Here is a 26,014-nt window from a genome sequence, read left to right on the forward strand (position 1 = left end):
TGGTTAACAAACCTGCTATGGATTTAAAAAAGGGAATTTCTATTCAATGTTTTGATTTTACGTAATTTTTTAAAACAAGATATTGTTGTGTCAACCTCCCGGTCATCACTGTTCTCATCTACATTTTAGCCTTACCTCAAGTTTTCACTTCTTCTTTTTTCATCCCCTAGGCACGCTAAACGACAGAACAGTCGGTATCTTCCGCAGCTGTGAACAACTCCGTCTGCGCAGAGCTTGTGTCCGCTCCTCCCCCCTCTCTGCAGAGGCCTTCCGTCTGGCCCTCTGCCCTCACCGGCTGCAGGAGCTGGATGCTTCTGGGGTCCCTGGGGGCCTCACTGGTGCCCACATCCTCTCAGGCCTGGCCTCCAACCCGGAGTGCAGAGCCAGCCTGCAGAGGCTCACACTGAGTAGGCTCCAGTTGGGCTGGACGTCCCTGGAGGTGAAGGAAGAGCAGGTAGGCTTCAGCTCTCTGCAGGGCCTGAGGACACTTAACCTGGCCAACACAGACCTCACAGACCCCTTCCTGGAGGACATCTGTACTCTCCCAAAGCTAGAGGTCCTGGACATCTCCAGCACCCCCGTCACGGAGCTGAGCGCCCTGCTGGGTTGCCGGCTTACCCTGAGATCCCTGACTGCCCACGGGCTGAGGCAGCTGGACATGTCACCCGCCAGAGTGATCTCCATCCTTAGCCAGCTCCACGCCCTCAGGCACCTGGACCTCTCTGACGACCGCTTCGTCTCTGCACCACCATCCGCAGAGAATGACGAAGGGGGGGAGGGGGATGAAGCGGTGAGGCTGCTTCTGGAGGGGGGTTCTGGGATTCTCCCAGCACTTGTGTCTCTGGATGTGTCTGGAAGGAAGAAGGTGACTGAAGGGGCGGTCACTGCCTTCGTCGAGGGGAGGAGAGGGCTTTTGTTCCTGGGGCTTCTGGCTACTGGGGCTGGCTCCTGTGACGTTCTGTCTGGGAATAATAACTTAAAGGTGAGGTGACCACCTGGGGGGGGATTTTATTGTTCATTACAAAAAATGCCAACTACTTCCTGCTGTCATTTACTTGCTTTGGTGGATCTGAGACAGCTGCAGTAGTTTCAGCTATGACCTATCCAGGCCTATCAGATATGTGCAGAAGAATGAGGAATAAGTGACTGACGAATAATCTTCTTGTGTTTATCTTCCAGGTGGCTGGCGAGGCCAATGAGAAGCAGATCTGTGAATCTCTGAGGAGGTACAGAGAGAGAGAGTGTTTCACACGCGAGGCCCTGGTCCATCTCTACCAGCTGACTAACGACATGTACGACCAGACCAGACCAGACATCCTGAAGGTAACGGTCGGAATATGTCTGCATATGAAATGGCTGAAATTGTGGTTGTTGACATAAGCATTTATACAAAAAGCTTATGTACTGCTTATACATGTGCAATGTATGGGTCATGAATGTGTTATGAAGTCCTAATGTAGGTACCCTTCTCTCCTCCCTGTAGCTGGTGTTGGGAGGGATGCAGAACTACTCAGAGTCTCTCCATGTCCAGCTGGTGGCCTCAGCCTGCGTCTTCAACCTGACCAATCAAGACATGGCTGTGGGCATGCCCCACCCCCTGCTCAGCGCAGTTGTGCATCAGGTGCTGGAAGCCATGAGAAGCTTCCCCAGCCACCAACAGGTTCGGGCCCATACACACACTCACACACACACACACACACACACACACTTTAACATGCACAACATGACCAAAAGTATGTGGAGACCTGCTCATCGAACATCTCATTCCAACATCATGGGCATTAATACGGAGTTGGTCCCCCCTTTGCTGCTTTAACAGCCTTCACTCTTCTGGGAAGACTTTCTACTAGATGTTGGAACATTGGTGAGGGGACTTGCTTCCATTCAGCCAAAAGGGCATTAGTGAGGTTGGGTACTGATGTTGGACGATTAGGCCTGGCGTGCAGTCAGTGTTCTAATTCATCCCAAAGGTGTTAGATGGGGTTGATGTCAGGGCTATATGCAGGCCAGTCATTTATATATGGACCTTTCTTTGTGCATGTTTTGTCATGTTCTATGAGCAGAATAACTGTATTACCTCAAGGCCAGCCCCCTAGCAATTTGAGTTCCAGTCAATGAGCTTCAGCCTCTCTCCATTTGAGAAACAGCTAGCATGATGCACACACAGCAGAGGGAGAGAGCAATGACGTGGTGCACATATCTACACTTTTGGCTCGTGAATGCTACTTTCAGAACTACTGGCTAAAAAGTATACAAAAGTAATGTAAGGGACAGGTCTCTTTAAGGGACATTTAAAAACATTCTAAACCACCACTGAAATCCTTAAGGCTTACTCATGACGCTGAAATCTCAAACCATTCTCCAACCATTAGAAAATTACTTTAAAAAATAATAACTAATAAATAACAAATACTGGGCTAATTTTAAAGCATAAAACACAAATTATCACACAGAGTTGGCTACTCTCTCTCCTGTACCCATAAAAAAAATCTAAGCCAAATACAATATAAAGTAAGACTGTCTACCGGACGGCAGTAAGGATTGCCACCGAGCTCACATACCCACTCAACCAGGAGTACCCTACGAGCTCTGACTTTTTTTTACCAGATAAATTGACTTGAGAACACATTCTCATTTACAGCAATGACATGGGGAACAGTTATAGGAGGGGAGATGAATGAGCCAATTGTACATTTGGGATGATTAGGTGACTGTGATGGTATGAGAGCCAGATTGGGAATTTAGCCAGGACACAGAGGTTAACACCCCTACTCTTACAATAAGTGCCATGGGATCTTTTAGCGACCACAAAGTGTCAGGACACCCGTTTAACGTCTCATCCAAAAGACAGCACCCTACACAGAGCAATGTCCCCAATCACTGCCCTGGGGCATTGGGATATTTTTTTTAAACCAGATGAAACGGTGCGGCCTACTGGCCCTCCAACACCACTTCCAGCAGCATTTGGTCTCCCATCCAGGACCAACCCTGCTTAGCTTCAGAAGCAAGCCAGCAGTGGGATGCAGGGTGATATGCTGCTGGCCATCAGGCCACGATACAGATTTTATGTACAGAAAACCTGCCAAAGCCCAGAAATCATTTGTCCCCACCAGTATTAGACAGTTAAACAAATAACTCTGCTCAATGACCCTCCCCCCCTCCCCACTCTCATTTATCTGAACTGTGAAATGTTCCTTATCCAATGGACTGTACAGTACATTTGAAAAGTCTACAGAGCCCTTGATATTTTCCAAATGTTGTTACGTTACAGCCTTATTCTAAAATTGTTTAAATAGTTTTTTTCCCTCATCAATCTACACACCATACCCCACAATGACAAAGCAAAAACAGGTTTTTAGAGATTTTAGCGAATTTATTCAAAATGAAAAACTTAAATATCACATTTATGGTGTATTGTGTGTCGATTGAGGAAACTATTTAATGAAATCCATTTTAGGATAAGGCTATAACGTCACAAAATGTGGAAAAAGTCAAGGGGTCTAAATACTTTCTGTCTAAATACTTTCTGAATGCACTCGTCCCCACTAGTTGTTTCTTGTTGTATTGCTTGTGATTTACATTGTTTTGTTGTTACAGGTTTGGGTTTTTCCATTTATGTTTTGAGGTTGGACTTTTAGCACGTATAGCTTGTTAGCACGTAGGGCGCAACAATTGGTATCACTTCATTAGTCAGTATGTGTTATTCCTGGGCTGGTTGCCAACTCAATAGTGGGAAGGTGTTTCACCTGTGCTGGGCCAGATGCTATTTGGCCCAGATGCTACCACGGGGGGTGGGGGGGTGTCTTTTAGGTTCCAGTTGTTGTTGCTACAGTAGTCAACTTTCATTGGACACCCCCATGAGTGTCTTTTAGAGCCCCTCCTAAAACCCCACCTGTTTTGTTTTGGTTGTTGTCAGTGACTCTTTGTTAGTTCCCCCTTCAGTTTGAGCAACATTATTTGGTTTTCTTGCTGGGGAACATAACAAAATGGGGGCTCATCCGGGACCTTGTTTCCCATGAGTATGTGCTGTGCCCAGATATTTGAGTGTTCAAAATACACTTTTGTGGTAGGGTTTCTAGCCAGAGGAGTTATAAGATTGGTGGAATCATTTTGATAGTTGTATAATCACACAGGCTTGTAAAATAAACATAAAGCCATGGACTTTAAGCTGGAAGCATTTGTGGAAAACCCTACATGGGAGATGCTAGATAAATGTACAAAGCCGAATCTGACAGTCCAAAAGTAGTAGTCAGAGTTTATCGGTACTGCTTTGGTGGAGGAAATCCTCTCTGAGAGAGAGGCTGATGAAAAGGGTGCTACGGGTAGTAGAGTACATCCCATAGAGGTGCAACTAAGGCAGTTAGAACTAATGACAAAGTAGGAGCAAAAATTTGAGCTTGAACAACAGAAATTAGAGTTGGGGCACAGGGAAAGACAAAATGAGCGTGCAGCCAAACAACGAGAATGTGCAACCAGACTAGAACAAGAACAACGTGTGCATGCCATTTGATTAAAAGAGATGGAGCTGGCAGTGGGACAAAGGGAGATGGATCTGGAAGCACTCCAAATCCAGTCAGACCATCCTGCCCCCTCAACAGAGTTTGATCTTGGTCGAAACAGCCGACTTGTACCGCCTTTCAACGAGAAGGAGGTGGATGTGTATTTTACTCTGTTTGAGCGGATTGCCACATCCCTAAAATGGCTGTGAGATATTTGGTCACTGCTCCTCCAATGTGTTATTTTGGGAAAAGCTCCGCAAGTGTATGCCGCTTTATTTCTTGACCAGAGTTCAGATTATGACACTGTTAAAGCTGCTTTCCTTTGGGCTTACGAGTTGGTAACAGAGGCATACAGACAACAGTTCTGTAAATGACTAAAGACAGAATCATAAAGCCATGTTGAGTTTGCAAGGGAAGAAGCATGTCTTTTTGATTATCAAATCAAATTGTATTTGTCACATGCCCCGAATACAGCAGGTGTAGACCTTGCTGTGAAATGCTTACTTACAAGCCCTTAACCAACAATGCAGTTAAGAAAATAGAGTTAAGGAAATATTTACTAAATAAAGTAAAAAAAATATTAAGTTACACAATAAAATAACAATAATTAGGCTAAATACAGGGAGTACCGGTAATGAGTCAATGTGAGGGAGTACAGGTTAGTCGAGGTAATTTGTACATATAGGTAGGGGTAAAGTGACTATGCATAGATAATAAAAAACGAGTAAAATCTTCAACATAGAATTGCTACCAAAAAGAGTTTACTGAAACTTGTTACAAATGACAGTCACCTATGATTCACCAAATTATATTTTGAAAGAGGAGGCAAAATACTTTCAGCATATGTTTTCGTTTCAGTCTCCTCCATCTCCTCTAACCGAAGCTAATTCTATAGATTTGTTTCTATAAATAATGTAAAATGAACAGCCATACAGAAAGACACATGTGAAGGTGAAAATACAGAGGAGGAACTTCTTGATGTAATTAAAGCCTTTAAGTCCAGGAAAACTCCAGCACTGGATGGCATACCAATTTTTTTATATACTCAGAGGACCGTTATTAGCATGTTTTAACCACTCCTATGTAAATTGTAGATTATCAGACACTCAACAAGGTCTGATTCCATTATTACTGAAACAGGGTACAAGTGGGAAATATAAAGAATTGGAGGCCCCTTAAACCTCAATGGTGTGATGCAAAAATTCTAGCAAAATGTATAGCGCATAGAAATAAAAAAGGTATTGTCTGACATTATTCATTCTAATCGGACAGGTTTTTTACATGGACGATACATTGGAGATAATATAAGGCAAGTACTGGAAACAATATAATATTATGAAAAATCTGGGAAAGCAGGCCTGCTATTCATAGCGGACTTTGAAAAGGCTTCTGATAAAGTACAACTGGAGTTTATGTATAAATGCCTGGAACATTTCAATTTTGGAGAGTCTCTTATAAAATGGGTTAAAATAATGTATAGTAACCCTAGGTGTAAAATTGTAATTAATGGCTACTTCTCAGAAAGTTTTAAACTGCCAAGAGGAGTAAAGCAAGGTTATCCACTATCGGCATATCTATTTATTATGGCCATCGATATGTTCGCTATTAAAATCAGATCCAAAAATAATATCAAGGGATTAGAAGTACAGGGCGTAAAAACTAAGGTGTCATTGTACACTGATGATTCATGTTTTCTTTTAAATCCACAACTTGGATCCCTCCACAGCCAGATTATTTTTCTAACCTCTCTGGATTACAACCAAATTATGTGTACTATATTGCATATATGGATATACTCGGTATACATATCCTGAAAGAAAGAAATTATCTCACTCCAATACATTTTTATAGAAAGTTAGCAAAAATAGATCTTGCTACCATGGAAAGGTAAATACCTTTCTATATGTGTAAAAAATAACCCTGATGAACTCTTTAGTCATATCCCAGTTTACCTATTTGCTTAAGGTCCTGCTTACACCTAGCGAACTATTTTTTTTATTATATGAGAAAAAATATAACATTTTATTTGGAATTGCAAGCGAGACAAAATTTAACGGGCCTATTTATATCATGATTATGAATTTGGAGGGCAGAAATGATTAAATATTAAAGTATTGGACCTCTCACTATAGGTTTCAGTTATACAAAAGTTATACTTAAATCCAAATGGGTTCTCTAGTAGATTAATAAAAATGTCTCACCCTATGTTCAAGAAAGGCCTTTTTCCCTTTGGTCAGATTGCAACCTTTCACTTTCAGTTATTTGAAAAGGAAATAATCTCCCAAATATCGCTATTTTTAAAGCAAGCCATAGAAAGTTGTTTGCAATTTCAATTTAATCCACCAGAAAAGACAGAACAAGTAATACAACAAATATTGTGGTTAAACTCAAATATACTAATTGATAAAAAAAAATTTTTTTAAATAATTAAAAAAAAAGTATAATCTTCGTAAATGATATCATAAATACCACTGGTGGAGTTGTCATACATGCAGCTAACTAAAACTAATGGAAATGTCTGCCTAAAATTACAACCAACTAATTGCAGCATTATCGCAAAAATGGAAGAGGAAAGTGAAAGGGGGAAAAAGTAAGGAACCTGTCTGTCGCCCATGCATTAAAGACCATAATTGGTTAAATAAAATTGTGATAAACAAAAAAGTATACCAGTTTCATTTAAGGACCAAAAAATTGACAGCTGTGCAAAATAGTTGGGAAGAGATTTTTAACGTAACCATTCCATGGCACATGGTTTATGAACTGATACGCAAAACGACGCCGGATTCAAAACGTAGAATTTTTTATTTGAATCATTATACAGAATTCTTGCAACCAACAGAATGTTATTTATATGGGGGATACAACCTTCCCAGCTCTGCAGATTTTGCTGCAAAGAGGCAGAATCATTACATAATTTGTTTTGGTACTGTCCATATGTAGCTTGTTTTTGGTCACAGGTCCAGGAATGGCTGAAGAATTGCAATATTTACCTGGAGCTAACCCTGCAGATAGCACTTCTTGGCAATCTGAAAAGACATAGTCTATCGACAGTGGTGGAAAAAGTACCCAATTGTGATACTTGTGTAAAAGTAAAGATGCCTTCATAAAAAATTACTCAAGTAAAAGTCACCCAGTAAAATACTACTTGAGTAAAAGTCTAAGTATTAGGTTTTAAATCTACTTAAGTATCAAAAGTAAATGTAATTGCTAAAATATAGTTAATTATGTCACGATCGTCTAAGGTGGAAACAGCGGACCAAAGCGCAGCATGGTGAGCGTACATACTTCTTTATTATAAGATGTCGCCAACAAAACAATAAACATCCAAACTAAAACATGATGCCAACGTCGTGCTCACAGGCAATTGACAGCTACCCACAAATACAGGTGGGGAAAAAGGCTACCTACTGTATATCCAAATGTCCATTTATTTGACGCGTTTGATCCAGAAAAAAACAGCTTCCAAAAAACGCAACGTCACTACAAAATATTTCAAAAGTTGCCTATAAACTTTGCCAAAATATTTCAAACTACTTTTGTAATACAACTTTAGGTATTTTTAAACGTTAATAATCGATCAAATTGTAGACTGGTCTATCTGTTCAATACAGGAAGACAACAAACCAACGCTACTTTTCACGTTTTGCGCACTCTCAACAGTGCTACCCAGTTGCTAGATGGCCTACTTCTTCATTGCACAAATGAATAACCTCAACCAAATTCCAAAGACTGGTGACATCCAGTGGAAGTGGTAGGAACTGAAAACAGGTTCCTAAGAAATATCATTTGCCAATGAGATCTCAGTGAACAGACAGAGACCCCCCAAAAATCTAAATGGTTAGTCCCTCGAGTTTTGCATGCTGTAACGGCTTTCCTCCGTCGAAAGAGTCGGACCAAAATGCAGCGTGGTTAATTCGATACATGTTTAATGAAGAATAAAACACGATCAATACAAAACAACAAACGGAACGTGAAAACCTAATACAGCCTGTCTGGTGACAACTAACACAGAGACAGGAACAATCAAAATCAAATCAAATTTATTTGTCACATACACATGGTTAGCAGATGTTAATGCGAGTGTAGCGAAATGCTTGTGCTTCTAGTTCCGACAATGCAGTAATAACCAACAAGTAATCTAACTAACAATTCCAAAACTACTGTCTTATGCACAGTAAGGGGATAAGAATATGTACATAGAGATATATGAATGAGTGATGGTACAGAGCAGCATAGGCAAGATACAGTAGATGGTATCGAGTACAGTATATACATATGAGATGAGTATGTAAACAAAGTGGCATAGTTAAAGTGGCTAGTGATACATGTAATTACATAAGGATGCAGTAGATGATATAGAGTACAGTATATACGAGATATGAGATGAATAATGTAGGGTATGTAAACATTATATTAGGTAGCATTGTTTAAAGTGGCTAGTGGTATATTTTACATCATTTCCCATTATTAAAGTGGCTGGAGTTGAGTCCGTGTGTTGGCAGCGGCCACTCAGTGTTAGTGGTTGCTGTTTAACAGTCATCTGGCCTTGAGATAGAAGCTGTTTTTCAGTCTCTCGGTCCCAGCTTTGATGCACCTGTACTGACCTCGCCTTCTGGATGATAGCGGGGGGAACAGGCACTGGCTCGGGTGGTTGTTGTCCTTGATGATCTTTATGGCCTTCCTGTAACATCGGGTGGTGTAGGTGTCCTGGAGGGCAGGTAATTTGCCCCAGGTGATGCGTTGTGCAGACCTCACTACCCTCTGGAGAGCCTTACGGTTGTGGGCGGAGCAGTTGCCGTACCAGGCGGTGATACAGCCCGCCAGGATGCTCTCGATTGTGCAGCTGTAGAAGTTTGTGAGTGCTTTTGGTGACAGGCCGAATTTCTTCAGCCTCCTGAGGTTGAAGAGGCGCTGCTGCACCTTCTTCACGATGCTGTCTGTGTGAGTGGACCAATTCAGTGTGTCTGTGTTGTGTATGCCGAGGAACTTAAAACTTACTACCCTCTCCACTACTGTTCCATCGATGTGGATAGGGGGGTGTTCCCTCTGCTGTTTCCTGAAGTCCACAATCATCTCCTTAGTTTTGTTGACGTTGAGTGTGAGGTTATTTTCCTGACACCACACTCCGAGGGCCCTCACCTCCTCCCTGTAGGCCGTCTCGTTGTTGTTGGTAATCAAGCCTACCACTGTTGTGTCGTCCGCAAACTTGATGATTGAGTTGGAGGCGTGCGTGGCCACGCAGTCATGGGTGAACAGGGAGTACAGGAGAGGGCTCAGAATGCACCCTTGTGGGGCCCCAGTGTTGAGGATCAGCGGGGTGGACATGTTGTTGCCTACCTTCACCACCTGGGGGCGGCCCGTCAGGAAGTCCAGTACCCAGTTGCACAGGGCGGGGTCGAGACCCAGGGTCTCGAGCTTGATGACGAGCTTGGAGGGTACTATGGTGTTAAATGCCGAGCTGTAGTCAATGAACAGCATTCTCACATAGGTATTCCTCTTGTCCAGATGGGTTAGGGCAGTGTGCAGTGTGGTTGAGATTGCATCGTCTGTGGACCTATTTGGGCGGTAAGCAAATTGGAGTGGATCTAGGGTGTCAGGTAGGGTGGAGGTGATATGGTCCTTGACTAGTCTCTCAAAGCACTTCATGATGACGGAAGTGAGTGCTACGGGGGCGGTAGTCGTTTAGCTCAGTTACCTTAGCTTTCTTGGGAACAGGAACAATGGTGGCCCTCTTGAAGCATGTGGGAACAGCAGACTGGTATAGGGATCGATTGAATATGTTCCGTAAACACACCAGCCAGCTGGTCTGCGCATGCTCTGAGGGCGCGGCTGGGGATGCCGTCTGGGCCTGCAGCCTTGCGAGGGTTAACACGTTTAAATGTTTTCCTCACCTCGGCTGCAGTGAAGGAGAGGCCGCATGTTTTCGTTGCAGGCCGTGTCAGTGGCACTGTGTTGTCCTCAAAGCGGGCAAAAAAGTTATTTAGTCTGCCTGGGAGCAAGACATCCTGGTCCGTGACTGGGCTGGTTTTCTTCTTGTAGTCCGTAATTGACTGTAGACCCTGCCACATACCTCTTGTGTCTGAGCCGTTGAATTGAGATTCTACTTTGTCTCTGTACTGACGCTTAGCTTGTTTGATAGCCTTGCGGAGGGAATAACTGCACTGTTTGTATTCAGTCATGTTACCAGTCACCTTGCCCTGATTAAAAGCAGTGGTTCGCGCTTTCAGTTTCATGCGAATGCTGCCATCAATCCACGGTTTCTGGTTAGGGAATGTTTTAATCGTTGCTATGGGAACGACATCTTCAACGCACGTTCTAATGAACTCGCACACCGAATCAGCGTATTCGTCAATGTAACTGTCTGACGCAATACGAAACATATCCCAGTCCACGTGATGGAAGCAGTCTTGGAGTGTGGAATCAGCTTGGTCGGACCAGCGTTGGACAGACCTCAGCGTGGGAGCTTCTTGTTTTAGCTTCTGTTTGTAGGCAGGGATCAGCAAAATGGAGTCGTGGTCAGCTTTTCTGAAAGGAGGGCGGGGCAGGGCCTTATATGCGTCGCGGAAGTTAGAGTAACAATGATCCAAGGTTTTTCCCGCCCTGGTTGCGCAGTCGATATGCTGATACAATTTAGGGAGTCTTGTTTTCAGATTAGCCTTGTTAAAATCCCCAGCTACAATGAATGCAGCCTCAGGATGTATGGATTCCAGTTTGCAAAGAGTCAAATAAAGTTCGTTCAGAGCCATCGATGTGTCTGCTTGGGGGGGAATATATACGGCTGTGATTATAATCAAAGAGAATTCTCTTGGTAGATAATGCGGTCTACATTTGATTGTGAGGAATTCTAAATCAGGTGAACAGAAGGATTTGAGTTCCTGTATGTTTCTGTCATCACACCACGTCTCATTAGCCATAAGGCATATGCCCCCGCCCCTCTTCTTACCAGAAAGTTGTTTGTTTCTGTCTGCGCGATGCGTGGAGAAACCCGGTGGCTGCACCGCCTCCGATAGCGTCTCTCCAGTGAGCCATGTTTCCGTGAAGCAAAGAACGTTACAGTCTCTGATGTCCATCTGGAATGCTACCCTTGCTCGGATTTCATCAACCTTGTTGTCAAGAGACTGGACATTGGCGAGAAGAATGCTGGGGAGTGGTGCACGATGTGCCCGTCTCCGGAGTCTGACCAGAAGACCGCCTCGTTTCCCTCTTTTACGGAGTCGTTTTTTTGGGTTGCCGGCTGGGATCCATTCCGTTGTCCTGGTTGAAAGGCAGAACACAGGATCCGCTTCGTGAAAGTCATATTCTTGGTCGTACTGATGGTGAGTTGACGCTGATCTTATATTCAGTAGTTCTTCTCGACTGTATGTAATGAAACCTAAGATGACCTGGGGTACTAATGTAAGAAATAACACGTAAAAAAGCAAAAAACTGCATAGTTTCCTAGGAACTGGAAGCGAGGCGGCCATCTCTGTCGGCGCTGGAAGTCAGGACACCCACAAAACCACAGTGAAACCCAGGCTACCTAAATATGGTTCCCAATCAGAGACAACGAGAATCACCTGACTCTGAGAACCGCCTCAGGCAGCCATAGACTATGCTAGACACCCCTACTCAGCCACAATCCCAATACCTACTAAAACCCCAATACAAAACACAACACAAAATTAACCCATGTCACACCCTGGCCTGACCAAATAAATATATAAACACAAAATACTAAGACCAGGGCGTGACAGAACCCCCCCCCCAAGGTGCGGACTCCCGGCCGCACACTAAAACCCATAGGGGAGGGTCCGGGTGGGCGTCTGTCCACGGCGGCGGCTCCGGCTCGGGACGTGGACCCCACTCCAACCAAGTCTTAGTCTCCCTGTAACGCGTCCTTTGTTTGGCGACCCTCGCCGCCGACCTAGGCCTAATAACCCTCACCAAGGTCCCCACTGGACTGAGGGGCAGCTCGGGACTGAGGTAGAATCTCAGGACTGAGGTAGAATCTCGGGACTGAGGTAGAATCTCGGGACTGAGGTAGAATCTCGGGACTGAGGTAGAAGCTCGGGACTGAGGGGAAGCTCGGGACTGAGGGGAAGCTCGGGACTGAGGGGAAGCTCGGGACTGAGGGAAGCTCGGGACTGAGGGGAAGCTCGGGACTGAGGGGAAGCTCGGGACTGAGGGGAAGCTCGGGACTGAGGGGAAGCTCGGGACTGAGGGGAAGCTCGGGACTGAGGGGAAGCTCAGCACTGAGAGGATGCCTAGTACCGAGAGGAAGCCCAGTATTAAGAGGAAACTCAGGCAGGTAGTAGGCGGATCTGGAGGATCATGGCTGACTGGCGGATCCTGGCTGACTGGCGGATCTGGAAGATCCTGGCTGACTGGCGGCTCTGGCTGCTCCATGCAGACAGGCGGCTCTGGCTGCTCCATGCAGACTGGCGGCTCTGGCTGCTCCATGCAGACTGACGGCTCTGGCTGCTCCATGCAGACTGGCGGCTCTGGCTGCTCCATGCAGACTGGCGGCTCTGGCTGCTCCATGCAGACTGGCGGCTCTGGCTGCTCCATGCAGACTGGCGGCTCTGGCTGCTCCATGCAGACAGACTGGCTGCTCCATGCAGACTGGCGGCTCTGGCTGCTCCATGCAGGCTGGCGGCTCTGGCTGCTCCATGCAGGCTGGCGGCTCTGGCTGCTCCATGCAGGCTGGCGGCTCTGGCTGCTCCATGCAGGCTGGCGGCTCTGGCTGCTCCATGCAGGCTGGCGGCTCTGGCTGCTCCATGCAGGCTGGCGGCTCTGGCTGCTCCATGCAGGCTGGCGGCTCTGGCTGCTCCATGCAGGCTGGCGGCTCTGGCTGCTCCATGCAGGCTGGCGGCTCTGGCTGCTCCATGCAGGCTGGCGGCTCTGGCTGCTCCATGCAGGCTGGCGGCTCTGGCTGCTCCATGCAGGCTGGCGGCTCTGGCTGCTCCATGCAGGCTGGCGGCTCTGGCTGCTCCATGCAGGCTGGCGGCTCTGGCTGCTCCATGCAGGCTGGCGGCTCTGGCTGCTCCATGCAGGCTGGCGGCTCCGGCTGAGCTGAACAGGCAGGAGACTCCGGCAGCGCTGTAGTGGAGGAAGGCTCTGGCAGCGCTGAACATGCGGGAGACTCCGGCAGCGCAGGAGAGGAGGAAGGCTCTGGCTGCGCTAAACAGGCGGGAGACTCCGGCAGCGCAGGAGAGGAGGAAGGCTCTGGCTGCGCTAAACAGGCGGGAGACTCCGGCAGCGCTGGAGAGGAGGAAGGCTCTGATAGCGCTAGACAGGCGGGAGACTCCGACAGCGCTTGAGAGGAGGAAGGCTCTGACAGCGCTAAACAGGCGGGAGACTCCGACAGCGCTGGAGAGGAGAAAGGCTCTGACTGCGCTGAACAGGCGAGGCGCACTGAAGGCCTGGTGCGTGGTGCTGGCACTGGTGGTACTGAACCGAGGACATGCACAGGAAGCCTGGTGCGGGGAGCTGCCACCGGAGAACTGGTGTGTGAAGGTGGCACAGGATGGACCGGACCGTGAAGGTGTACTGGAGAGCCTGAGAGCAGGACTGGCACAGGACGTGCAAGGCTAGGTAGGTACACAGGAGGCCTAGTGCGTGAGGCTGGCACACTCTTCACCAGCCGACTAACACGCACCTCAGGACGAGTATGGAGCGCTGACCCAGGTGCCATCAAATCCCCGACACGCTCCGTCGGACGAATATCATACCTAAAGCACCAAACTAGCAACTCCCTCAACTCTCTCCTCCACTTTCCCCATTAACTCCTTCACAGTCTCTGCTTCACTCACCTCCAACACCGGCTCTGGTTCTGGTCTCCTCCTTGGCTCCTCACGATAAACAGGGGGAGTTGGCTCAGGTCTGAACCCTGACTCTGCCACACTCTCCCTGAGCCCCCCCCCAATACATTTTTGGGGCGGACTCTCGGGCTTCCATCCGCGTCGCCGTGCTGCCTCTTCATACCAGCGCCTTTCCGCTTTCGCCGCCTCCAGTTCTTCTTTGGGGCGGCGATATTCTCCAGGCTGTGTCCAGGGTCCTTTTCCGTCCAATATCTCCTCCCACGTCCAGAAGTCCTGTGATCGCTGCTCCTCACGATAAACAGGGGGAGTTGGCTCAGGTCTGAACCCTGACTCTGTCGCACTCTCCCTGAGCCTCCCCCCAAGAAATTTTTGGGGCTGACTCTCGGGCTTTCTTCTGCGCCGCCGTGCTTTTCTCTTCGACTCCATTCTCCTATAGCCCTCTTCGCACTGCTCCAGCGAATCCCAGGCGGGCTCCGGCACTCTCTCTGGGTCGACCGCCCACCTGTCTATTTCCTCCCAAGTCGTATACTCTATACTCTTGCTGTACATAACGTCCTCCCATGTCCATTCCTCTTTTCGCTGCTGTTGCTGTCGCTGCCTGTCACCACGCTGCTTGGTCCGGTTGTGGTGGGTGATTCTGTAACGGCTTTCCTCCGTCGAAAGAGAGTCGGACCAAAATGCAGCGTGGTTAATTCGATACATGTTTAATGAAGAATGAAAACACGATCAATACAAAACAACAAACGGAACGTGAAAACCTAATACAGCCTGTCTGGTGACAACTAACACAGAGACAGGAACAATCACCCACAAAACCACAGTGAAACTCAGGCTACCTAAATATGGTTCCCAATCAGAGACAACGAGAATCACCTGACTCTGATTGAGAACCGCCTCAGGCAGCCATAGACTATGCTAGACACCCCTACTCAGCCACAATCCCAATACCTACTAAAACCCCAATACAAAACACAACACAAAATAAACCCATGTCACACCCTGGCCTGACCAAATAAATATATAAACACAAAATACTAAGACCAGGGCGTGACACCTGCTACATAAGTTCTGTTATACTCACAGACATGATTCAAACAGTTTTAGAAACTTCAGAATGATTTCTATCCAAATCTACTAATACTATGCATATCTTATATTCCTGGCATGAGTAGCAGTTGAAGTTGGGCACGCTATTTATCCAAAAGTGAAAATGCTGCCCCCTATACCTTAAGAAGTTAACAGAAAAAATGTATGATAATTAGATAACGTGCCACAGAATGCTGCAGCAGCCCGCAAGGTGTGCTGCAGTATGACGCAACTTTGAAAGGAGCAACCACTGTACTTCTTGAGCTGTTCAAGAATTACCTTCATGAAAGGGTTGCTACCTACATTTATGAGCACTAGGATCTCACTCTTGCGAAAGCTGCAGTCCTTGCAGATGAGTTTGTATTGACACGTAAAAATACCTTCACTAACAAAGCACCCAGTAGTTATCCATGCGCAAAAAGCAATCCAAAGAAGTCACCCCTTACTGCAAGATTCCAGTCTTTTCTACAGTGCCCAAAGATAAAGATTGGCAGAAAACTGTTTTTTTTCTTTCGTATCTGCCAGTTTGTCATTGAGAAAGGACACATTGCTGTGAGAATGGAGACATCGTCTCTGTGTCCTAAGTTGAAATAGAAAAATAAGCGGGAGAAAAAGCCATTTCTTCTTGTGGGAGCACTCCAGCCCATTAAGTCTCTGGTTGGGACTGGTGTATCTCCTAAACAAGATTTTAGATCAGATGTGTATGAACCCTTTGTTTCAGATGAGTTCGTGTCTCTGCAGAGTGGTGATGCTGTTATGCAGCCGGTGAAGATACTGTGAGACACTGGGGCAGCCCAGTCCTTCATTTTGGAGGGTGTATTGCCTTTGTTGGTGCATAGCGGAGATGGGTTGTATAATGTGGAAGTTGAGTCTGGTCTAATTTCTGGTTCCGTCGTCGTTGGGGTGAGGACTAGCCTACCGGTGATGGAGGTGTCATTCATTTTGGGAAATGATTTTTATGGAGGGAAGGTCATGCCAAGTCCTGTTAATTGTAAAGAACCCAGAGTAGAGGAACCTGATGTTATCAGAGAAGTACCCTAGAGTGTTCCCAGCGTGTGCGGTTATACATACTATGTCTAAGAAAGTCACCAGGAGCAAGTCTAGTATTGAGGAGGTTGTCAATCTATCTGAGACGTTTGAGTGATCCTGATTTCGGTAAACCTCCTGAGTTGACCTCTCCTTTGAAAACCCCAAAGGTGAGCGAGTTTGTAGTACCACTGAAGGAAGAGAGGGTCCCTACAGTTGATAGAATGTTTAGGAAACAGTTGATTGAGGAACAGAGTAAAGATGTTTAACTCTCCCCTCTTTTTGCTGAGATACGTCCAGAGGTGGAGTTTTATGAAGTTCGTGTGGGTTACTTTGACAGAGATGGTGTTCTAATGAGGACATGGCATTCTCGCACCCATTCTGGGCAAGACGATTGGCACAGTGTATCTCAAATTGTAGTTCCAATTAGGCTTTGACTGTATCTTGCGTAACTTCTTCTAGCCAGGTCTGTATAACAAGATATTGTGTCTTACTATAAATCCTGTTATGTTTGCCAGTACATGGGTGAACCAAACCAAGCTGTACCAGTTACCACTTTGCAGCCTATTCCTGCTTTTGATGAACCTTTCAGCAGGGTTCTGATGGATTGTGTTGGTCCTTTGCCCAAAACAAAGAGTTTCTGTTAACCATTAACCATTGTCACTCGTTTCCCTGAGGCTATTCCACTCAGGAAAATCACGAGAGGAAAATTACTACGGATATTGCAGGAGTTTCCACTTGAGATTGGATATGTACGTGGTAAGGACAACTTGGTTGCTGATTGTCTTTCAAGGGTGGGCTGTCGATAGGTTTTGCATTTAGCCAGTGTGTAGCCCTGGCTCACAATTTATTTTGACTGCACATTTTGATATTTTGGAGATTAGCTTTGTTTGGTTCAAAGGGGATGAGAGATATATAGTGGGGCAAAACAGTATTTAGTCAGCCACCAATTGTGCAAATTCTCCCACTTAAAAAGATGAGAGAAGCCTGTAATTTTCATCATAGGTACACTTCAACTATGACAGACAAAATGAGAAAAAAAATCCAGAAAATCACATTGTAGGATTTTTAATGAATTTATTTGCAATAACAAAAGTTGGTCAATAACAAAAGTTTATCTCAATACTTTGTTATATACCCTTTGTTGGCAATGACAGAGGTCAAACGTTTTCTGTAAGTCTTCACAAGGTTTTCACACACTGTTGCTGGTATTTTGGCCCAATCCTCCATGCAGACCTCCTCTAGAGCAGTGATGTTTTGGGGCTGTTGCTGGGCAACACGGACTTTCAACTCCCTCCAAAGATTTTCTATGGGGTTGAGATCTGGAGACTGGCTAGGCCACTCCAGGACCTTGAAATGCTTCTTACGAAGCCACTCCTTCGTTGCCCGGGCGGTGTGTTTGGGATCATTGTCATGCTGAAAGACCCAGCCACGTTTCATCTTCAATGCCCTTGCTGATGGTAGGCTTTGTTACTTTGGTCCCAGCTCTCTGCAGGTCATTCACTAGGTCCCCCCGTGTGGTTCTGGGATTTTTGCTCACCGTTCTTGTGATCATTTTGACCCCACGGGGTGAGATCTTGCGTGGAGCCCCAGATCGAGGGAGATTATCAGTGGTCTTGTATGTCTTCCATTTCCTAATAATTGCTCCCACAGTTGATTTCTTCAAACCAAGCTGCTTAACTATTGCAGATTTAGTCTTCCCAGCACGGTGAACGGCTACAATTTTGTTTCTGGTGTCCTTTGACAGCTCTTTGGTCTTGGCCATAGTGGAGTTTGGAGTGTGACTGTTTGAGGTTGTGGACAGGTGTCTTTTATACTGATAACAAGTTCAAACAGGTGCCATTAATACAGGTAACAGGTGGAGGACAGAGAAGCCTCTTAAAGAAGTTGTTACAGGTCTGTGAGAGCCAGAAATATTGCTTGTTTGTAGGTGACCAAATACTTATTTTCCACCATAATTTGCAAATAAATTCATAAAAAATCCTACAATGTGATTTTCTGGAGAAAAAAAAATCTAATTTTGTCTGTCATAGTTGAAGTGTACCTATGATGAAAATTACAGGCCTCTCTCGTATTTTTAAGGGGGAGAACTTGCACAATTGGTGGCTGACTAAATACTTTTTTGCCCCACTGTGGAAACGTATGTGATTTTTACCCGTTTCTCAACTTGTGAGTTTTAGTATTCTGTCTGTAATAAAACCTTTTTGTGAGGAAAAACTCATTCTGATTGGCTGGGCCTGGCTCCCCAGTGGGTGGACCTGGCTGCCAAGTGGGTGGGCCTATGCCCACCCATGGCTGCACCCCTGCCCAGTCATGTGAAATCCATAGATTAGGGCCTAATTTATTTATTTCAATTGACTGATTTTCTTATATGAACTGTAACTCTGATGCATGTTGCGTTTATATGTTTGTTCCGTATATTTATTTACTTATGCATTATGTGGTGATGTTTTGCTGATGAGTTTCCTGAAAGGGACACAAATTATTATTATAACCAAAGCCTGTGCTTCCCCTTTTCCAGTTACAGAAGAACTGCCTGCTGGTGCTCTGCAGTGACACCATCCTTCAGGACGTCCCTTTTGACAGGTCAGTCTGTCCATAGCCTGGTGAATTGAAATCAATCTAAATCAATTAAATCGAAACCTTGAGTTATGTGTACAGATCTTAAGTTAGGGTTAAGTCCTAGGTTTTATAGGATCTCACTGCTGTGTCCCTGTCAGGTTCGAAGCAGCCAAGCTGGTGATGAACTGGCTCAGTGGTCACGTGGACCGGACCCTGCAGAGGATGGCTGTGGCCGTCATCTCCATACTAGTGGCCAAAGTAGGTCCCCACCCTTCTTTAAATGCATTATTTCCTCAACCTTATCATCTCCATACAAGTTGGCAAAGTAGTTCACCCCATACCCCCCATGGACCTGAATTTTTGACTGGGAATAGGTTTGATGTACTGGACTCCATGGGCAGTTGGCCGTGGCTTATGTTGCTAAGATCATTTGTTGAAACAGTTTGTCTCTCTGCAGCTGTCTACAGAGCAGACCACACAGCTGGGGGCTGATATATTTATTATGAAGGTAAGAAATCTGTCCCTCCATTTTCCTCTCCCCCTCGCTTCATCTTTCTCTCTCTCCCTCACCTCTCTTTTATCTCTCTCCCCCTCTCTTTTATCTCTCTCCCCCTCACCTCACCTCCCCCTCCTCTCATCTCACCTCCCCCTCACCTCATCTCACCCCCTCACCTCATCTCACCCCCTCACCTCATCTCACACCCCCACCTCACCGAATCTCACCCCCACCTCATCTTGCCCTCTTCCTCATCTCACCCTCACCTGATCTCACCCTCTTCCCTCTCACCTCAACCACCCCCATCTCACCCTCTTCCCCCCACCTAATTTCACCCTCTTCCCCTCACCTCATCTTACCCTCTTCCTCCCCTCATCTCACGCTCACCTGATCTCACCCTTTCCCCCCCCCCTCACCTCACCCTCTCCCCCTAACCTCATCTCACCCTGTCCCCCCCCACCTAATTTCACCCTCTTCCTCCCCTCATCTCACCCTCACCTGATCTCACCCTTTCCCCCCCCTCACCTCACCCTCTTCCCCCTAACCTCATCTCACCCTTTCTCGGCCTCCCCCTCACCTCTCTCTCCTCTCTCCCCTTCACCTGACCCCTCTTCCTCTCTCCCTCACCTCTATCACTCTTCCTCTCTCCCTCACCTCTATCTCTCCTCCTCTCTCCTTCTCACCTCTCTCTCTCCCCCTGACTCCTCTCTCTATTCCTCTCTTCCCCCTCACCTCTATCTCTCCTCCTCTCTCTCACCCTCCTCTCTCTCACCCTCCTCTCTCTCTTCGTCTCTCTCTCTCCCCTCTAACAGCAGCTGCTGGGTATAGTGCAACAGAAAGCCATGGCAGGAGTAGTGGACTCCACTCTGAAGTTTGCCCTGAGTGCTCTGTGGAACCTGACTGATGAGACACCCACTGCCTCGCGACACTTCATCCAGTGTCAGGGCCTGGAGCTGTACGAGGAGGTGCTGGAGGTAGGAGAAGCACACACACACACACACATTCAGAGTTGAAATGGTGGAACCATTCAATGAATTGTTCTCTCCCTCTTGCCTTGCAGACCTACTCTTCTGAATCTTCTATACAGCAGAAAGTTCTAGGTCTTCTGGTAGGTCTTTCTGTTTCAACATGTTGCAGTTGTTTGTTTGAGTATGTCAGTGCTCTGATTTTTCTACATTATCATTGTGCATATTATTTACATGTGTTACACTTTGGGTTGTATGCTCAAGTCATAATTGCACAGAGAAAATGCATGTTTCTGTAATCAAAACCACTTCTATTTTGTTTGAGCCAGTAAAGATAAACAAGGGACAGACACAACCACATCATAAAAACTGGAAGCGTTTATCTGTTGATGGTCCATGGTGTTCTGTCTCCCTCCACCCTGCGCCTGGGTTCATTAGGGCACACCACAGCCAAACATTTGAAAGCATGTGTAATAGGATCAGATAGTACATCCCTATTTTACTCTGTTTGGGAGCGTTTTCTTCTGTTTCATTCCTACTGAACACTACTCAGGGCCAGTATTTATAAACCATTTCAGAGTGAGAGTGCTGATGTAGGATCAGTTTTGTGTTTTAGATCAATATGAATACGATTATATGGACAGGGGGACCTGCTCGTAGTTCAGATCTACTACTCTGAGTCGATTGATGAATATGGTTCCTGGTCTCTCTGTGGTCCAGAACAACATAGCAGAGGTGGAAGAGCTGCAGGCAGACATGATGCAGGAGGACCTGTTGGAGCATGTAGTGACCCTGCTCCAGGGGCCCCAGGTGGAGGTGGGGGTCAGCTACTTTGCTGGGGGCATCCTGGCCCACCTTACCTCCAGACAGGATGCATGGACCCTAGACCAGGGGCTCCGACAAACCATTCTGGAACAGCTGGTACAGTGTGTGTACGTGTGTGTGTGTGCGCATATCAGTGTTTTCTTTACTCCAATTACCTGTCTTTACTTTCTACAGCATGCTGCCATACTGACCTGGGCCCTCCCTGAGCGTGAGATGGTGTCCTACAGGTAAGACTGACTGCCTGTCTGTCTATATGTCTGAGCTACTCAGAGAAGCCATATACATCATATACAGTGGAGCAAAAAGTATTTAGTCAGTCACCAATTGTGCAAGTTCTCCCACTTAAGAAGGCGAGAGAGGCCTGTAATTTTCATCATAGGTACACTTCAACTATGACAGACAAAATGAGAAAGAAAAATCCAGAAAATCACATTGTAGGATTTTTAATGAATTTATTTGCAAATTACTGTATTAATGGCACCTGTTTGAACTTGTTATCAGTATAAAAGACAACTGTCCATAACCTCTCTCTCTCTCTGTGTTCATCTCTCTCTCTCTCTCTGTTCATCTCTCTCTCTCTCTGTTCATCTCTCTCTCTCTCTCTCTCTGTTCATCTCTCTCTATGTTCATCTCTCTCTCTCTCTCTCTCTGTTCATCTATGTTCATCTCTCTCTCTCTCTCTCTCTCTGTTCATCTCTCTCTATGTTCATCTCTCTTCATCTCTCTGTTCATCTCTCTCTCTGTTCATCTCTCTCTATGTTCATCTCTCTCTTCATCTCTCTCCATCTCTCTCTCTCTCTTCATCTCTCTCTCTCTTCATCTCTCTCTCTCTTCATCTCTCTCTCTCTTCATCTCTCTCTCTCTTCATCTCTCTCTCTCTTCATCTCTCTCTCTTCATCTCTCTCTCTTCTCTCTCTTCATCTCTCTTCATCTCTTCTCTCTCTCTCTCTTCATCTCTCTCTCTCTTCATCTCTCTCTCTCTTCATCTCTCTCTCTCTCATCTCTCTCTCTCTTCTCTCTCTTCATCTCTCTCTCTCTTCATCTCTCTCTCTCTTCATCTTCATCTCTCTCTCTCTCTCTTCATCTCTCTCTTCATCTCTTCTCTCTCTCTCTCTCTCTCTCTGTTCATCTCTCTCTATGTTCATCTCTCTCTCTCTCTCTGTTCATCTCTCTCTATGTTCATCTCTCTCTCTCTCTCTCTCTGTTCATCTCTCTCTATGTTCATCTCTCTTCATCTCTCTGTTCATCTCTCTCTCTGTTCATCTCTCTCTATGTTCATCTCTCTCTTCATCTCTCTCCATCTCTCTCTCTCTCTTCATCTCTCTCTCTCTTCATCTCTCTCTCTCTTCATCTCTCTCTCTCTTCATCTCTCTCTCTCTTCATCTCTCTCTCTCTTCATCTCTCTCTCTCTTCATCTCTCTCTCTCTCTCTCTTCATCTCTCTCTCTCTCATCTCTCTTCTTCTCTCTCTCTCTCTCTATTCATCTCCGTCTCTCTCTCCATCTCGCTCTCCCTCTCTCTCTCTCTCGCCATCTCTCTCTCTCGCTCTTCATCTCTCTCGCTATCTCTCTCTTCATCTCTCTCTCTCTTCATCTCTCTCTCTCTCTCTCTCTTCCTCTCTCTCTCTCTCTCTCTCTCTCTCTCTCTCTCTCTCTTCATCTCTCTTCATCTCTCTCGCTCTCTCTCTCTTCATCTCTCTTGCTCTCTCTCTATTCATCTCTCTCTCTCTCTCTCTCTCTCTCTCTCCATCTCTCTCTCTCTCTCTCTCTCTCTCACTCTTCACCTCTCTTCATCTCTCTCGCTCTCTCTCTCTTCAGCTCTCTCCTTCTCTCTCTCTTCATCTCTCTCTCTCTTCATCTCTTCATCTCTCTCTCTCTCTCTCTCTTCTCTCTCATCTCTCTCTCTCTTCATCTCTCTCTCTCTTCATCTCTCTCTCTCTTCTCTCTTCATCTCTCTCTCTCTTCATCTCTCTCTCTCTCTCTGTCTCTCTTCATCTCTCTCCTCTCTCTCTCTTCATCTCTTCTCTCTCTCTCTTCATCTCTCTCTCTCTCTCTCTCTCTTCATCTCTCTCTCTCTCTCTCTTCATCTCTCTCTCAATTCAATTCAAGGGCTTTATTGGCATGGGAAACATGTGTTAACATTGAGCTGATTTCTGACATGCTGTTCCTTCTTTTTCCGTAGTGTATTTCTGTATTGTTTTAGTGATTCACCATAGTGAAGGCGTAGACTCAGGTTTTCCGGGTCTCTATGTTTTTGGTTGGACAGGTTTCTCAATTTCTTTCTTAGATTTTTGCATTCTTCATCAAACCATTTGTCATTATTGTTAATTTTCTTCGGTTTTCTATTTGAGATTTTTAGATTTGATAGGGAAGCTGAGAGGTCAAATATACTGTTAAGATTTTCTACTGCCAAGTTTACACCTTCACTATTACAGTGGAACGTTTTACCCAGGAAATTGTCTAAGAGGGATTGAATTTGTTGTTGCCTAATTGTTTTTGGTAGGTTTCCAAACTGCATTCCTTCCATCTATAGCATTTCTTAATGTTACTCAGTTCCTTTGGCTTTGATGCCTCATGATTGAGTATTGCTCTGTTTAAGTAGACTGTGATTTTGCTGTGGTCTGATAGGGGTGTCAGTGGGCTGACTGAACGCTCTGAGAGACTCTGGGTTGAGGTCAGTGATAAAGTAGTCTACAGTACTACTGCCAAGAGATGAGCTATAGGTGTACCTACCATAGGAGTCCCCTCGAAGCCTACCGTTGACTATGTACATACCCAGCGTGCGACAGAGCTGCAGGAGTTGTGACCCGTTTTTGTTGGTTATGTTGTCATAGTTGTGCCTAGGGGGGCATATGGGGGAGGGAATGCTGTCACCTCCAGGCAGGTGTTTGTCCCCCTGTGTGCTGAGGGTGTCAGGTTCTTGTCCGGTTCTGGCATTTAGGTCACCACAGACTAGTACATGTCCCTGGGCCTGGAAATTATTGATTTCCCCCTCCAGGATGATGGAGAAGCTGTCTTCATTAAAATATGGGGATTCTAGTGGGGGATATAGGTAGCACACAGGAGGACATTTTTCTCTGTTAGGATAATTTCTTTTTGAATTTCTAGCCAAATGTAGAATGTTCCTGTTTTGATTAATTTAATGGAGTGAGTTAGGTCTGCTCTATACCAAATTAGCATACCCCCTGAGTCCCTTCCCTGTTTCACACCTGGTAGTTTGGTGGATGGGACTACCAGCTCTCTGTAACCTAGAGGGCAACCAGTGGGTCCATCTCCTCTATACCAGGTTTCTTGCAGGATGACAATGTCTGTATTACCGATTTCTTTGGTGAAGTCCGGGTTTCTGCTCTTTAGGCTAAAGGCAGATGACCTCAGGCCTTGGATATTCCAGGATAATATAGTGAAGGCTTTTTGTTCCATAGAGTGTCCAATGTTGTTGGTCGTGGTTTAGCCTCAGGCCAGTAAGTGTGAGCAGAGCCTGCTGAGCATCTGGTACATGCCATTGGCTTGGGCGAGTGTGAGAGTGGGGGTTGGGACTGTTTGCCCGCTCACTACCTGGGCGTATGTGTGGCTTCCATGTTGAGGCCCTCTTTGCGGGGGTGGGGTGCATGGGGTGGGCAGGAGTGGCATAGGTCTGATCTGAGGGGGCCTAAATGGAGTGTGGGCATGGTTGACGTGGGGGGTGTTGATTGGTTGGGGTGGGGGTGTGGATGTGTCTGGGTGTACTGTGGTCTGGATGTAATTCCTCTTGGCGTGGGTCCTCTATGTGTAGGTCCAGGGGAGGTCCTGCAGATCTGGGAGGGTGTCTCGCTGGTCTGGGTGGGGTGTCTATTGATCTGTTGCTCCTGTGTGGAGTGTTGGGGATACGTTTGAGAGCGATGTCCTTTAGAGTCCGGGCAAAGGTGGGCACTGCTGCCTTGTAGAGGTGGACCTGGTCATAGAGGCTGTTCAAGTCCAGGGTGGAGTGGTGGGCCAGGAAAACGTTTGGTTTTGAGGCACAGTCACGGGAAATACTTGCATTTACCCGCTGTATTGTGGCGGGGTGGAAGTCTTTTCGTGGTAGCAGGGTGGAGATAACCACTTGTGCGTTGGGGAAAGTAGAAGAAGCCTTTTCAATCACTCCCTTCAGTGCTGTGGCCACTCTTTCCTGCTGTGCTCTCAGGTCGTTTGTGCCTGTGTGTATTATTATGTGGCTGGGTGAGCCTAGTTTGGCCTCAGACAGAAGGTCTAGGGCGCGCTGGGTGTTTGGACACCAGAGTTTAGACACACTGTGTTTGGGAAAAAGTTTTTTTCTTCTATATATTTCCATTTGAGTCCATAAGTAGTACAATCTGTGTCTTGTGTTTGTCCTCAGTGGGTGTGGGGGGGTTGTCAGAAGGGCTATCAGGGTGGCTGACAGGGGGGGTGCTCAGAGGGGGTGAGAGCCTCTGGGCTTGGGGTTCTTCATTTGTCTGTTGTGCTGTGATGTCGACTCTATGGTCAGGGTCTGGTGTGGACTGTTCTGCTGTGGTGTCGACTCTATGGTCAGGGTCTGGTGTGGACTGTTCTGCTGTGGTGTCGAGACTTTTGTTGGGTGCTGAGGTGGGCTGTTCTGCTGGCTTCTCTGTGGGGGTGGCCACCTCTCTAGTGGGTTGTTCTCTGTCACACGCCGTCCCCCTCACCCTCTCCTCCATCCCCCTCAACCTCTCCTCCACCAGCAGTCTGACACTCTCCTCTAGTGCTCTGTTCTGCTCCTCTTTCTCCTGTTGTATTTGTCT

General features: G+C 46.3%; 1 protein-coding gene across 2 annotated transcripts in view; it reads left to right on the forward strand.

Moving 5' to 3' along the window:
• si:ch1073-82l19.1 (protein zyg-11 homolog) overlaps window positions 1–26,014 on the forward strand; it is a 35,271-nt gene that overhangs the window by 1,105 nt on the left and 8,152 nt on the right. Inside the window, exons 3-12 of one of the 2 annotated variants that reach the window (XM_024435981.2) lie at window positions 171–982; window positions 1,180–1,323; window positions 1,484–1,660; window positions 18,933–18,997; window positions 19,132–19,231; window positions 19,431–19,481; window positions 20,282–20,443; window positions 20,530–20,577; window positions 21,155–21,355; window positions 21,434–21,486. In XM_024435981.2, coding sequence (XP_024291749.1) covers window positions 171–982; window positions 1,180–1,323; window positions 1,484–1,660; window positions 18,933–18,997; window positions 19,132–19,231; window positions 19,431–19,481; window positions 20,282–20,443; window positions 20,530–20,577; window positions 21,155–21,355; window positions 21,434–21,486 — 1,813 coding nt within the window. The remainder of the gene's footprint in view (window positions 1–170; window positions 983–1,179; window positions 1,324–1,483; window positions 1,661–18,932; window positions 18,998–19,131; window positions 19,232–19,430; window positions 19,482–20,281; window positions 20,444–20,529; window positions 20,578–21,154; window positions 21,356–21,433; window positions 21,487–26,014) is intronic. The other variant, XM_024435982.2, reaches the window with a different exon arrangement.

This window comes from Oncorhynchus tshawytscha, linkage group LG10 (genome assembly GCF_018296145.1).
Source record: "Oncorhynchus tshawytscha isolate Ot180627B linkage group LG10, Otsh_v2.0, whole genome shotgun sequence".
NCBI classification, from domain to species: Eukaryota; Metazoa; Chordata; class Actinopteri; order Salmoniformes; family Salmonidae; genus Oncorhynchus; species Oncorhynchus tshawytscha.